At 37.3% G+C, this 16,004-nt stretch overlaps 1 protein-coding gene and 1 long non-coding RNA gene across 4 annotated transcripts in view; one reads left to right on the forward strand and one right to left on the reverse strand.

Annotated features, from left to right (window-relative positions):
- Positions 1–16,004, reverse strand: part of LOC126377499 (uncharacterized) — a 228,018-nt gene that overhangs the window by 133,841 nt on the left and 78,173 nt on the right. For all 3 annotated transcript variants that reach the window (XM_050025234.1, XM_050025235.1, XM_050025236.1), the window contains exons 12-16: positions 15,669–15,821; positions 14,209–14,341; positions 13,619–13,761; positions 12,916–13,090; positions 11,259–11,350 (exon numbers count right to left, since the gene is read on the reverse strand). In XM_050025234.1, the coding sequence (XP_049881191.1) occupies positions 11,259–11,350; positions 12,916–13,090; positions 13,619–13,761; positions 14,209–14,341; positions 15,669–15,821 (696 nt within the window). The remainder of the gene's footprint in view (positions 1–11,258; positions 11,351–12,915; positions 13,091–13,618; positions 13,762–14,208; positions 14,342–15,668; positions 15,822–16,004) is intronic.
- Positions 1–16,004, forward strand: part of LOC126377645 (uncharacterized) — a 350,458-nt gene that overhangs the window by 39,337 nt on the left and 295,117 nt on the right. The gene's annotated exons all lie outside the window — the stretch shown is intronic.

Genomic DNA, 16,004 nt, shown 5'->3' on the forward strand with positions numbered 1-16,004 from the left:
GCCCTTGTCGGTTTCTACTACATGCCCGGGAAGACAAGCAGCTGAACGTGTTACTACTACTTTACCGACTATTATTTTCAAAATGAAAATCTTTTGTTTTGTATTTTGTTTTTTCCTGTTTGTGCAATAAAGTATTTGTTATGTTATGTTATGTTATGAAACCAATTTCATCTTCTCACTACAACATAATAATACATACTTAGTTATTATTATCTACTACAATTCACAACGATTTATTAAAGTCTATTATTATGTGTATAATAATTATTATATCTTTCGCATTATATGTTATACTATATTATTAAGAAGCTTAGCTTTAAATTATTTTTGCATTTTCTGACTAGAACGATGGACAACCCTAACATTTATTTTTCTTAATAAATAATCTAAGATTGTATCGAATGTGCGATTATTACATTTTATTTTAATAACTCTAATAAAATGTACATTCTGCTGTTTCGATATTTTTAATAAATATTTAAATAAGTATATTGTTGAAATTAAAAAACAATATTGTATAACTTTACCCTACTTGTTTTTCTTAATACAATTTTGTATTCATTTGTAAGCATAAAAATATTTTATTTATATTTTATTTAAACATTTTATATAAATAGGTAAGTATGTCGCAAACAATGACAAAATATATAATGGAGTATAAAACAGAGTAAAATCAGTCGTCATTTTATATTTGGCAACAATTATTTCTATATAAAATCTCTTTTACCTTCATTTTCCTTCTTATTTCATTTTATTACCTGACAAAAGGTCAGTGTGTATGGTGTGCAGATATTATAATTTTGAACAACAAATGAAAACATATTTAAGTATTTAAAAATGCATTATTTTATTATTTTTTGAAATAATTAGAAAATTTTATACTACTGTTTTTTTTAGGTATTGCAACAATATTATTATTTTATAAATTATTAATTCGCGTCAACTTATTTACTATGATATGTTTTTAATCCTGTAAGCGGGACGCCATTATTTTATATTCATTGAAAATAAAATGGCAACCTTTTAATCATTATTTAGTAAATGATTAAAATCGTAAGTATTTTTTAACAAATAAAAAAATAAGTATAAAACAACAAAATATGAAGTTTATCTTATTCGCTATTCTAACTTATTAAGGGACTTAATCGCGAGACGGCTAAAACGTCGAGAAAACAATAAAACTTTTACTTGGAAAGCAATTAATTCCAGTTTACTCATTTTTATACCTCTCGTTATTATGGAAAGGTCTTAGCTCAATAAATCTCAGAGAAATTACAGACGGGAGTTGCCTTTGGGCTAGCTGTACACTCAACATAACCTATATTAGGCTTCAGAATGCTATTGGGATTGCCGCGTTTCTGTAGTGCATCCACCATGTTCGCACAAGCTAGAGTCGATGATTTCTATGTCATGATCAGGAAGAAAAATGCTTCCCTGATGTACAGGTTGCGGTCCAGTTCCAATGGCATTCTGAAAGCGTTGGCATGTAAATTGGAGCTGCCAATATGGAAGCAATTTATGGGGGTGCTAATCGCTTCCCATTAAAATTAGATATATTAAGATTTACTAACCTTAGTGTTAAGTGTTTTTTGTATTTACTAACAATTGGGCCTGAGTTGCCAAATTAAACATATACATTATTGTTATATTTCTTCCAATATACAATATACTTCTTCAATTTTTTGGAGAAATTGACGTATACACGAACATCACACATCTATCCACTGCCGCACATAAGAAAAATCAACATTTATATAAACGTACTTACACCAAAACAAAACTTTCACGTACTTAATTAACAAAACACGAACCAATCGTTCATGTAATTCATCAGAGGGCGCGTGCGCGTGCTCCCGTCTTTATTTTATTTGGGTAACAAATAAACTGTTCAAGGTAATATTACATCTACGATAAATTTTACTATCGTAATTAGGCTTTTGCTACAATCTCTCGCTTTTACTATACCTATCATAACTAACTAAAATAGACAACTTTTATTCTCTATGAAGCCATGAGATTACATATTTCGTGGACTGGTTAAAAACTAGCCTATCATCAACAGTAGTTATAGTTTCTATAATAAAAGGAAATTATACCGTATAATATTTCAATATGAACACACCTCATTTTTTATTTTGGGCTGCGCCTGATTTTTTCATTCTCCTTTAGAGACTGAAAGAAGTTCTGTAGTTGATTTCGATATCTTTTGCTGTTTTTTTTTTGCATTTATATTAATTTATATGTGTTATATGATATTGAAGCATTGGAGCAGCGTGGTGGAGTATGCTCCATACCCCCTCCGATTGATTGCGGGGAGGTCTGTGCCCAGCATTGGGACGTATATAGGACGCCTATAGACTGTTTATGTTTTATTAATATATATATAAAGTTTTGACATACTCGAATGATAGTTATCAATCGTCTGAAACTGACTGTTGTGATTTTGCCGTCATGTAAGTAGACTAAAGCTAGTAATATCCAATATAATTTATAACTTATTTTAACTTACGTATTAGTTACACTTTCAAATAATTATTTACGCCTCACTTTCTATGAATGTAAATAAGTATATAAAGGAATTTTAATCCGTGCGTTGTACATCACAATAATATTTTTAAATTGACTGTACTTAAATTTCATAATTACTACAATTATCTACACAACCCTAAATAAATAGACATCAATTTCTTAGATCACAATGTTTTTATTCAATTTTATACCAACTTTTATCAAATATTTTATTCTTTTTATATCTAACCTGCACACGTAATAATTATTTTTTCATATCAATTCTGAGATCAATTATTTTTACCAAGTTCTTGACACAGCTATTACTTAATCACATTTTATTGACAAACTACTCTGGCCTGCAAAACTAGTATCAAAATGTGTTTTTTTTTTCTTTATTAATTCTCTCTCTATTTAAGAGCTGCGCTCTTGTCGGTGGAGTAACCGCCATTCCTCTCTTCTTCCCGCCAAAACCTTCACCTCCCGATACGACACGACCTGCACCTTCTCTTTTATTTGTTTCATAAATGTTATCCTAGGTCTACCCCTTCCTCTCTTCCCTTCAATTTAATAATAATTATTAATTACACAAGATTAAACTTATTAAATAAAAAGGACTCGAAAAAAAATGAAATATGATGCTGATGATAATGTGATCCAGCCGATTTCGGCTACGCCGACTGCTTCGACTGCTTTAAGTATATAAAAAGTTACAAAAAATTTGATAAAATTATCCATAAAACGGTTTTATTTAAAAGTCGTAACACCGAACGTACTTTTAAAACCAAAACCGCGTTGTTTAACTACTGTGTCTGGAAATCTAGGCGTTATGGGTTTAAATCTCTAACTTCTATAGTTTAAAAACTAAATACATTTTCCAAAGTTAGCTTTGAAGGCCAATGAATTACCTATAGGTATCGAATATTCTGTGTTTCATCATAACCTTTATATAATATTCTAGCCATATGTGACAAAAATATGATTTTATTATCTAATATACATATAATGATTGAGGCCTGTGCCCAGCTATGGGACGTAATATAGGCTATTTATATTGTATATAATATACTATGGACAGGTTTATTGTTTTATTTGAAAACTTCTAATAATTTAGTTTTACATTCATGGCAAGCCTTATTATAACAAGTATCAAAGTTATAAGAACTTTATTTAATTTTATAATTTATTGTTACAATTTAATATTTAATAAATTCACTTTCATCCTATCCGTGAAATATAATATACCAATTTTACCTACCAATAAAATTGTTATTAAGCGTACTTCCCTTACTCCAAGTCTATTGACAATTGAGAGAGGCGACATCTTTCGAGACAAAAGCGAACTTCTTACCCCACGTAGCCATACTTTCCATCTCCTGACACATTTTCAACCACGTGAATATAGCCAACCAGCAGCCAGCAAATGCGGATTGCGCCAACTTCGCTCCAAATATCAGGCGACGTCGCGCGAGTCCGCCATTTTCCTCATTGCGAATCAATTGGCTTGTTACCGACCCGATCGTGATAAATATGTATGCAAGTACGATCACGTCGGTTTACAACAAACCTATTACATACTGAAAAGAAATTGTAATTAGGTGTACAGCAGACAGCTATACAAATAGACTTGGAGTAAGGGAAGTACGCTTAATAACAATTTTATTGGTAGGTAAAATTGGTATATTAAGCTCCCTGTGCCTTACTCCAAGTCTATTGACAATTGAGAAGTGTTTGGTATCGGCTGCTGGATCAATCAATATCAATTTGTTAAATCACAAATTATAACACAACGGTCAGTATTCACTAAGAAATCAGGAGAACACAAAATATTTTATAATATAAAAAGCAAGTATTTATATAAAGAAATCAAAAAGAATCAAACTAAACTACTTGAAATAAATTAGATAGAGAATGAGAAGAACCACGAGAAGTCGATGTGGTAACTTCTTTTTTATAATACTTATGAAAGGTACCGGCCGATTGCCAATTACCTCTGGCTAGAATCTGATCAATGGGAGTGTTATCTAGCCAACTACAAGAAGCGACCGCTGACCGCACGCTTCCTGGGCTACAGTGAATCCCTGCGTCCTGCAAAGCCCTTCTGATCCACCCACCTATGATAGAACGGGAAGCCGGTTTTGGTGGACCACATACACTAACAAATAAACTTTTAATGTCTTCTCGACGAGATGAAGTACAAGCCAGTAATTTCCTAACCCATAGGACGGGACAAATATTTGGATTAGACTCACATTTAAGTAAGCGCCAACCAGATTGCCTATACGACTTAGAGTCCGTCTTTGAGCCGTATTCTGGCCATAAAACGATAGAATCTTCTTCAAAAATCAAACTATTACGATCCATTCGTAAAAGAGTCAAGTCGTGAATCCGTCGACCGGAGCACAACAAAAGTAATATAGCTGTTCGCTTCGACACCTCAAATAAAGAATCGCTACATGGGTCATGCATTGCTAGGTAAGAGGCCAGAGTATTTACATCCCATACAGGTGGCTTGTGTTTTGGTGGTTGTTGCAAAGCTATTCCTTTCAAAGTTTGTCTAACTATGACATGTGAGCTAAGTGGATCACCTGCTACTGGTTTACAAAAAGTGGAAACTACAGATTTATGGAGGCAGATCGAGCTGTAAGATAAATTCACTTTCAAAAACAAATCTGTTAGAAAACGAGCCAAATCCTGAGGAGAAGGATTATCGACACTCACATTATTTTCTCTAGACCATTTACACCATCTCTGCCAAGCGGGCTTGTAGGAACCTAGAGTCGATTTTCTCCAACTTCGATCGAGAAGTTCTACTTGTTCCCGATTCCATGCACTTAACAGTGACGACCACCCTGTATCAACCACACTTCTAAATGTAACTGGCTCACCTGTGGCGGAGGACAGTTCGTTTTTGTATCTATCAGTACTTGGTCTAGGTTGTGAATTAGCAGTGGAAGTTGCAGCGAACGAGCTTGGAGATCCGCTCTCCAGAACACCTTTTCCCAACGGGGAGCAACTATTATGTATTTGCCTATCGCCTGGTTCAAATGTGCTAACACCTTCGGAATTAGACAGGGGGGCGGAAATATCCATGCTAACCTGTATACCCATATCCGACTGAAAGCGTTTATGAAAAGAGCTTTCGGATCCGCTATTTCTAACGTCACGTACGACGGAACTACATGTGCCCTTCGGGACGCAAAGAGGTCTACCTGGGGTACGCCCCAAAGACGAAAAACCTCGGAGGTTAAGGGGCTCAAAAGATGCCATTCTGAGGTCGAATCTGCTCTCGAAAGTCGATCGGCTACGTAATTGTAACGGCCTGGAATGTGATACACAGTCATATGAATATGATAACGATCTAGTTCGCCTAGAACCTTGTAAGTGAGATCGAGAAGGGACTCCGACTTCGTGCCGCCTTCGTTGCGCAGGTAAGCTACAACAGTTCGGTTGTCGCTTTGTACAAGTAGACTTGAGTTCTGCATCATCGCCCCTTTCAGCTGTAAAACCCGTACAATCGCTAACATCTCTAAAATATTGCCGTGAAAAGACGTTTCTTCCTTCGACCACCTTCCTGATAAAGTTTCCGTGTTGAGCTGCGCGCCCCAACCTTGACTCGACGAATCCGTGGCCAAGTAAAAGTTTGGAGGTGGGAAATGAATTTGTGAAGAGGTTCTGTGATTGAGAAGCCACCATTCTAGATTTTGACAAGCACTGAAAGGTAATTTTATCACTCTGAGATTTAAAAGAGTCATTCGATGCAATAATTTTAATAACGCCCGCGCATTTAGGCGTCCTCTTGGGACTACAAAGCTGGAAAAATTCCATAAACCAAGAATACTCTGTACTGCTTTCAGAGACACAGCCTTTGAGCGAAGCATCTTCTCTGTCTTGCCTTTCACACCGACTAACTTGTCCCGGGGAAGCTCTTTGCGGTTCAGCCAAGTATCCCACTTTATTCCCAGGTACTCGATGGATTTTTGTGGATTCAAAATGGACTTTTGGAAATTCACTGCCCAACCCAGATCCTGTAGGGTCCGAACAACCAGATTGGTATGGTCCTGTAGCGTCTCCTTCGACTGGTTTGCAATTAAAAAGTCGTCTAAATAGACTATAATCCTCACCCCTTGTTCTCGAAGCATTTGGGCTATCCAATTCGTTAGACTGGCAAATACCTTTGGCGCTGTTGCGAGACCGAAAGGTAGACATGTCATTTGATACAGCTTTTCCGCAAACATTAGCCTTAAGAAAGGTCGATGGGAGTTCAAAATTGGTAAGTGGAAGTAGGCATTCGAAAGGTCGATTTTTGTAAGCCAATCTTGAGGTTGGAGGAAATCGGGCACCCTGTACATGTTCACTAGACGAAATTTGGTAACATGTACGAACTTGTTCAGACATTTTAAATTGAACACTGGGCGATATGACATTTCGATTCCTTTCTTTTTCACTAGAAACATGTTGGAAATGAAGCTCGGAGAAACGCGAGCTCTTTCCAATACGCCCTGATCTATTAAGAGATTTATTTGAATTAACATATCTCGCGACAACTTGGTGTGAAGTTTTTGAGGTATGCGAGACGGGTGAACTAACGGGGGCTTTATAAGGAAAGGAATTCGATAACCCTGAATTATGTTTAATATGTACTGGGGTGCTCCTAATCTCCTCCAAACGTCTAGCCGATGTTTGATTTGGCCGGCTTGAAAAATCTGATGTGAACTGTCAATCGTCCCTTCTGCCAGAGTACCGATGAGACTTGCGGGAGAGCGATTGCTTTGCACGCTTCGCTTGCGAGCGAAATGCACTCTCCCCCTGCCGCTTCCTCCCTTGCGCAGGTATGGAAGTACTGGGGGCAGGGCCGAGGGCTCCTCCGTTGCGCACGGGGGCCGTAGGTTTGCGTGTTGCACTCCCTCCTTGCGCAGGAAGGGGGCGTTTGGTAGAGCCTTGCGTAGACTTCGGGTGAGAGAAGACCTTGAATAGGCCTCCATGTTTGGAGATGAGCTCGGAGAGCTGCACCTCATTGAACAAATGTTCATTTGTGGGGGGAATTTTTCGTAAAGACTCCCGTGTGAACAAGTTTGGAACACAAGTGAGAATGGCGTCGCGCCGTTGCTGAATAATATCGGCACGTCGTCCGCAAATCATCTGAAGGATATGTAAATTGACCTTTAAATAGGTAGATTCTTCGTTAGTAAAGATTTCATTTATTTTATCGCAGATAGCGTCCGCAGTGATTTCAGCCTGATCATTTAACCAAGAAACCAACATATTTAGCCCTTCCTTTAAGGAGTCGTATTGAATAACGAGCGCGTGGGTTATAGCGGCGATGGACCGCTCTGAAATTTGTAGGGCACGAGTACGGTCGAAAGATTTGATTAAGTCATTACTTTCGAGTTCAACAAAACCTGGTGTAGAATTGTACAGTTTTTGCGCATCCGAGAAACGAACTTGATGCCAGTCAGGGGAGTCAAAATGTTGCAATTTATTTAATAACTCTAAATGAGCTTCCGAAGAACGGGTAGTCTCATTTTTGAGGGTAGTTTCAAATTTTAGTTCAATATTTTTTCCTACGCTTTGTTCTCCCGTGACGACGCCCTGTTCAACTCTCGAGCACGTGCTCTCAAGGTCACTCGAAACGATACCCGGAACAGCGTCACCATCGTGTGACTCCCTATTCGAAATAAAGTGAGCATGCATTTCAGAAACCTCCTTGCTAATTTTTTCAAAAGCATATTCGAGTCTACTTAGCCGAGATTTTGATGATCGATGGCGTCGGTGGTGCTGTCTCCGGCGGCTGCGAGATCGTTTCCGCCCTCGACGGCCGCTGCTCGAAGATGAAGACCGCGATGACTCGTCGTATTCGCTTCCGCCACGTGGGGGATCCATCACGTCAAAAATTACGCAAAAATAAACTTTTAACGCGACTTTTAACGAAACTTTTAAAATTTTGTACAAAATATTTACTTGAAAATTTTATAAAGAATATAACGAAAAATGTATTCGATATTTAAAAAACTGTAAGAGTTTACGTCCGCGCTGTTCGAAAAACGAAAAGCCAATGAGGAAAATGGCGGACTCGCGCGACGTCGCCTGATATTTGGAGCGAAGTTGGCGCAATCCGCATTTGCTGGCTGCTGGTTGGCTATATTCACGTGGTTGAAAATGTGTCAGGAGATGGAAAGTATGGCTACGTGGGGTAAGAAGTTCGCTTTTGTCTCGAAAGATGTCGCCTCTCTCAATTGTCAATAGACTTGGAGTAAGGCACAGGGAGCTTAATAGGTAATTAATTAATTGAATTTTATTGGGGCTTGTTCACTCGCGTACTAAATGTTCACAACCTTTTTAGGATCTTATCTTTCCCCCCCCCCCCCCCCCCATTATTAGCCTGTTTCCTTATTTATAAACTCATCGCCTTACCAATAAAAAATAAACAAGCGGTTAACGTGTGTATAACACTATCATTTGCAACATTATTGTTGACACCATTTTTGACAGCTAAACAAAGTTCAGTTGAATTATTAAAACATTGGATTCAATTTCGCTTGGCTGTCAAATAATTGTCCACACGTTCATCGCTTGTATATTTTTTATTGTAAGGCAGCGTTCGACTACCCTGCGTGCTAGTTAAGATATTAACAGTACTATTTCCTGACATAGCTCATGTAACGACTACGTACTTACATCAGTAAGTAGTAACCAGCCAGTAGTGACCGGTGAACCATGTCACCTTTGGTGGCACAATCCACCTCATAACCTACACAGTGGAAATAAGTACTATTTCCTGGCAGGTAAATTCTAGACAGGCTATCGGATACTTATTAGTTAGTGAAACAAATTCTAAAACATCTACTTTATCATGCGCATAAATCCGCACGAAAGCGTATCAAGATACACATGAAATGATCTGCTATCCCAGTTTTATAATACGATAAATGTTTTTTTTATCGACTCTGGACAATTTTACACACATTGTAATTTTGTATATCGTTTTCGACGACACTCCAAGACGCGTGCACAAGGGACACATTACTCATTTAACGTTCTTTGCACTTTGGACAATCTGCTACCAAATTCCATATGGCAGGCGCATTCTGAATCCCACTACTATTGTCCATTATATGGTTATTTTAAACAACATACATACATACATACATAAACTCACGCCAGTAATCCCTAATGGGGTGGGCAGAGCCACAAGTAATCAAAGACAACTTGCAGCCACTGTTGATACGATGTCGTAAGCTGAATATGATGAACCTTATGGTGATAAGGGATCAGCCTATCGCCCATAACATTAGCCCATCATGTTAGAGGACACAATCCCTCTGTCGGTTTTTACGACATGCCCGGGAAGACAAGCAGCTGAACGTTTTCTATGTTTTTTATTTGCTCCCAAAACAGCATAGAAGCAAAAAACAATTTCGTGCCAATATTAAATATTTTATAAAGATAAAAAAATCTTTACAATTTTAATTCGTCACAAGTCAAGACACCTTCGTTTGTACAATTCCCGTTTTCGGGCACTTCAACAGTGACGGTATATTTTAGTTTGTCCTCGTGTCATTTCATCGTTATTTCCGCTTTTATCTTCGGTGGGACTCTAAAGGGGGAAGGTAACGGCGGTGGGGGCAGCATTTCTTGATGTGTACACTGTAGTTGTAGCTCCATAATGTCTCTATGGAGAGACATGATCAGCCGAAGAATTTTTGTAAAGTACTCCAGTTTCTGAAAGCAAAAAAAGTGAAATTGATAGCTTGGAATTACTTTCAAGTGTGAAGAAGTCGCTAATAGTACAGGGGGGTTAAAATGCCAGATTGAAGCAATTCATCTAAAAAGCAATATTTTCCTGCAGTCCAGATTTTGGAGACAATATTTAAACAATACGGGTTGGATTTTAAAAGAACTGTGGGCCTTAAGACTATAATGTTTTAATAAAATTAAAAGCGCCTAACCTCAAAGTAATTAATACTATCTACTTGTGTATTTTATATCGTAATTAAATTTTAATAGAATGTGGTTTTATATACCGTCTTTTAATATTTGAATCAATAAAAATCTAAAGAGGTAAGTTGAATTTAAATAATAATATAGTTAATAATAATATTCAATATATATTTATATTCAATTCAATATGAAATCGCTAAAATTAATCTACAATAATTCAAAAGTACTATAGTTGAAGTACTTCTGATTTAGATCAAAGTAAACACTATCATATCATTGAGAGTATAAGCATGCAAATATATTGTACACTAAAGGGAAATCCGTCTAAAAAAATATACTTGCTAAAGTGAAATGACCAAAAACTAAATTCATAAAATATCTTAGAGCGGTAATTTTTATTCCCTTTACTGTACATAAAATATTTCAAAGTAAGAAAGGTAAAAATTATTTAAATATTGCATGCCATTTTAAATTTTAATACAGGTTAGAAATACTGCTCTAAGCGTTAATAAAAAAGCTATAGATAAACAAATGTCAACTTACATTTTTCCCCTCAGTGTACAATATCAAAAGCACTCAGTTTCGAGATTATTATTTCTTTTAAAATAAAAAAAATATTTATTAAAAAATGACGTAAATAACAACTTGACTCCATTTTTAATATGCGCATCAAAATAATTTTAAACTATTTTCATTTATTAATTTATTTTTTCAATTTTTTTTACAAAATTTTCATATTTTCCTGAGGTGGTATTTTGCATTTTTATTACACTAAAAATATTTTATTTTACACTAGAATATCGACATACCTGACTTCCTTGCATGCTTTGCCCGTTGGCTTTCTCACCGCCGACCACTGTGCTGCAAGGCAGAGGTTTTGCAACGCCTATTGTCACAATTCCTGTAACAAATAACAAAAAAACATTAAAATTACGATCTTATCTTAAAGTCGAAACTTCGAATATCCTTATAGAATCCAAAGGCAAGAGGTACACATTACATAATTCTTAATATTAAAAATGTTAAAAATCATGTTTTACGGGTTTATTTTTGTGATTTTATACTTTTTAACGTTTACTATTAAGACTTACTTAAACTATATAATATATTTAATTTAAATAACTTATGCGTATTTTATTGTTCAAAAACAACAACACAACTGTGTAACGAAGTAAACAGTAACAATATTCATTATCATTACCATTGTCGTCAGCGCGTTGTATAATCTAATCTGCGTCTCTCTTTGCTATTTGTTTAACAATAAAATTATCTTGAATTTCATAAATTACAATCTACAACGAGTTTAAAAGAACTGTCAAAGAATGGCCCGGGTCGAAAAGATAGCTAAATGCTGCTTATAATATTGAGAATATTATAGATGTTGGCTAGTTCTTTTTTTATACATTGTTTTAAGTTTACGCGGTTATTATCATAATTAAAACACACAATAACGGGTTCGAAATATCGGGAGTCTCATATCTCTGCTTTAAACGCGGTAAGAACCGCCGTTATTGGCCCCGATTCCTGTAGACACCGCCTAATTTTATTTTAAGTTCTAGCCGTCATTTTCATATCCGTCGAAAAGGAAAGGGACGGATGATTCACAGCTCTTAATTTTAGGAAGAATGAGTAAATGAATGAATAACCCTTGCGAATCAAAAAGGTACGTCGCTGGTATGCAATCCGTTTGACGTGCTGTCTACTTAACTGTGTAGGGTTATTGACTGATGTAAAATTTTTAGACGGTTGGTTTAGATTTGTGCTTAAAATTGACGTGTGTTCCATAAATTTTATGCTTGTCGATTACCCATCCCTTTCTTTTTCGGCGGATAAGAAAATGACAGATATAACTTAAAATAAAATTAGATGGTATTTACAGGAATTAGCACCATTATGTGTTTTAATTAGTTCTTTTTTTGACATGACTTATTGTAGATTTGCCGCAAATGGTATTAGCTATTTGGCCAGATAAATGGAAAACGCTGAGGCTGAAAACGGATTTCTTCGAATCAAAAGTGGCTGCAAGTTCTCATTCTATATCTGTAACTCTGCTCACTATATTTTGTAACTCCATGTTTTCAGAACTATCTTTTATTTGATCTTCTATGTGTTTGGTCAATGTGATAATGTTGTGTAGTTATTATCCACATATCATTGTATATGTAAGTATAAGTTAAATAAGTACCTAGGTAGTGTGATGTATGTTACTGGCTGTAGTGGGGTTATTAGAATTTTCGTATTTTGAATTCTCAGAGAGTGGGTTGCTTTTGCTGGAAGATTGAACACAGACATATCCGAAAGTAAGATGATCCGTGCTTCGGAAGGCACGTTAAGCCGTTGGTCCCGGTTACTATTTACTGATGTAAGTGAGTAATCGTTACATGAACCATGTCAGGGTCCTTTGGCGGCTCAATCATAACCCTGACACCAAGGTTGAAGAGGCTGGTATTCCACCACACAACTCACCTTTGGGTGCACTCTTGATGGCGCTAACAGCAGCAGCTAGAGCGCTCCTCGATACATCTAGGCCGTTGACGGAGATCAGCCGGTCTCCCGGCGCCAGCCGCCCATCAGCAGCCGCCGCGCCGCCAGACACCACTGATCGCACTACGATCACTGAGCTACCGGGCTCTGATGGATCCTGAAATACAAATAATAATAATAAAGGCGTAAGGATGTGACGACCCCATCGCCGCCTGGTGAATTCATCAACGAACCTGGTGAACTCAACAGTGCAATCAGTCTCCGCAGGCCAGCTTGTGGCGAGTTGTGTTGGTTGGTGAAATCAGGGGTTTCAGGAATTCTGACTCTCCAATTTATTTCGCAATGAAGTAGTTTCGGAGCAATGGAGTAAGAAAAATGTTTGTTTGTTGTTCTTTTATCGTGTGGGTCACGAGGTGGATTACCAACCTCATCAACCCTGATTGGTTACCTGGTTATATTTGTTGTATTTGTTTCTTAAGAGACGTAAAGTAATTAAGTTAAATTTGGGGGTTAAAAAGGCCACATTCATACAATTCATCTTAAAAGCAACTTGATATTTGTGAATATAAATGTAACTGCGCAATGACGTACGATGTGGCCTTTTGGACCCCCCTGGTGTTCAAAACGTTGACAGAATTAAAGAGTCCACAGACTTCTTTCTAAGTTGAGAAGTCAAAGATCTTACCAAATAGTCCAAGATAGAGAACCCTAGCCCCCTTTCTTCCTTCAGCAGCTGGATGTACTCAATGTTGTCACTCCACATCGCCAGACCGCTTAGAGGCTCCAGCGACCTCGACCGGTTCTTTTCTAAGTCCTCAGAGCAAAATTCTGGAAATTGTAAAAACCTTGATGAAGATATGGTGCTAAAGACGATGTACTGGCTAAGACTGAAGAGGAAAAGTTAAGATGGTTTTGGACACGTGGGATGTAAGCGGTGTATCAGATGAGGGTTATGGTAAGGCTGGCAGAGTAAAACCTTGAAAGACTTACAAATCGGGGAAGTGTGTCAAAGCTGTAAGCTGAAGGGCGTTGGTTCCTCAGGATCATAATTTGGCATTGCACAACTTACGTATAATATACCCCTAGTTATTTACATCATCAGAGGGCTTAGTGTCAATGTAGTTGTACAATCGGTATCTAACGTAAAACCCACCCAAATTAAATGAACACATAACACCATGGAAGATACGCACCAGCTAAGCTGTCAATTTGCGCCGGGTATGCGTAACGCCATGGTTTGTAATTTTTGGTCTCTCAGTATATTCAAAGACCTACCATCATGATCATGCCCAGTAGACATGACGGTGGTGGCACTGCAGAGCGACGCCACAGAGCTCTCACTCTTGGCTTTGATCAGCCTCTGCGGCGGAGTCAGCAGGTCCTGAAGACTGCCGCCCAAGACGCTGTTCTGTAAAGACATAACATAACATAAACTCACGACTGTATTCCAATTGGAGTAGTCAGAGTCAGAGGTACATCCATCGCAAGATGAACTAAGTCCCCACGCTTCACCGAGATTTGTAAAACATAGTTTAAGAATAGATCAAGGTCTTTGGTAAAGAAGAAAAAAACCTAATGTTTTATTCTCCAAAAAAAGCGGGCACATTACATTTTTTCCCCAAAAAATTAAACGTTTATTGTAAAAGGACACCACAGTAACGAATAAAAAACAAAACACGGAATAACACGTAACCTACAATGAAAACCAGTAATAAAAATAACTTACACGAGCGAATACAAATTGTAATTTTGTGTATGGACTGGTCAAGAATGGTGATGGTTTCCTTTATAAAAGGGCCTCACTCATGTAATCCCTAACTTTGTGTAAGATACTCCGTATTTTTAACGGTTGAAAAGTGAACCAAAAAACCAGCAGCAAAGTAAATATTTTTTGTTGGTTAATCAGTCAAGTTTTTGCAAAAATAATAAGTAGGACAGATTTTGAAAGAAGATTACTGTGAAAAAAAACTTCGTTTGTTTGAAGACACAATATCATTAATGACATGAAACAAATGGTCATTGTAGATATAATAATTAAATTTGATGACTTTCCAAAAGGGCCTCAAATCATTGTGTGCCCGAAAGTCCCCAGCATAGTTTAAGCCGGCTCTGAGAGTACAAAGTGTAATATCATTGACGCCAGATTATACAATACTCAATTCGTGATTCAACCAACAAAAGCGGAAATAAAAAGCACAAATTGGCAAACAGTCAAAGGTTTAGATTCCAGAAATGCTAATGTTATGAATGATGGCTTATGTCGATATTGGATGATAGCCAGCTGGGGCCTTATTTTTGAATCGCCTTCATCTCATGTTCGTAAATATATACCCAGTGTGTATTGGAATCAACTCCATTATGTGTGGCGTCCTTTGATACCTATATTTCTTCTTCTTTCATTAGCACTCACCCTTTGAAATGTTCTGTTGGAGGAGGATGTAATGAATAAAATAGACAGAAATAATTTATTTTACTAATGAGGAAGTGCTAGTAAAAGGAAGGAGACAAATATTGAGAGTTATTGACGACAGAATAAGGCAAGACGATAAGTCACGACGAATTTATTAAAAACGTCATAGACGGAAAGCCAGAAAGAAAGAGAGGAAGGAAGACCAAGAAGAGCTTACATGCTAAAAATTAAAAAGAACACGATCGCCGTGTTTTATAAGGGAAAGCATTGGCCTTTGATAGAGACTAGTGGAGAATGCTACATATTAGTGATGACGAGCACTCACCCTAGCGAAGCTCGTCTGCTCATTCTTCTGCTGCTCCTCCCTTGGCAGCTCACTCCTTTTCCTGACGACGACCAGGCGCACCGGTGACGTCACGGCTCTCAGTCTTGTCACCACCTCCACGTGATGTGCGCCTAGTACTCGCCAGCCATTTACCTGTGGAGAAAAATGAATAGGGTCCATGACCATCAAGGCATTAACTACTTGGCCGAACAATTGGGGTACAAAAAGACAACAGGCCTGAGGGTGGCCAGTTTGGCGCAAGCCTCTGCACAGAGCGACATCTGAGAGGATTATATTTGAAAGAATTACTCGACCCTGAAGAGCTGAATGAGGGTA

Source organism: Pectinophora gossypiella, chromosome 23 (genome assembly GCF_024362695.1).
Source record: "Pectinophora gossypiella chromosome 23, ilPecGoss1.1, whole genome shotgun sequence".
Taxonomy (NCBI): Eukaryota; Metazoa; Arthropoda; class Insecta; order Lepidoptera; family Gelechiidae; genus Pectinophora; species Pectinophora gossypiella.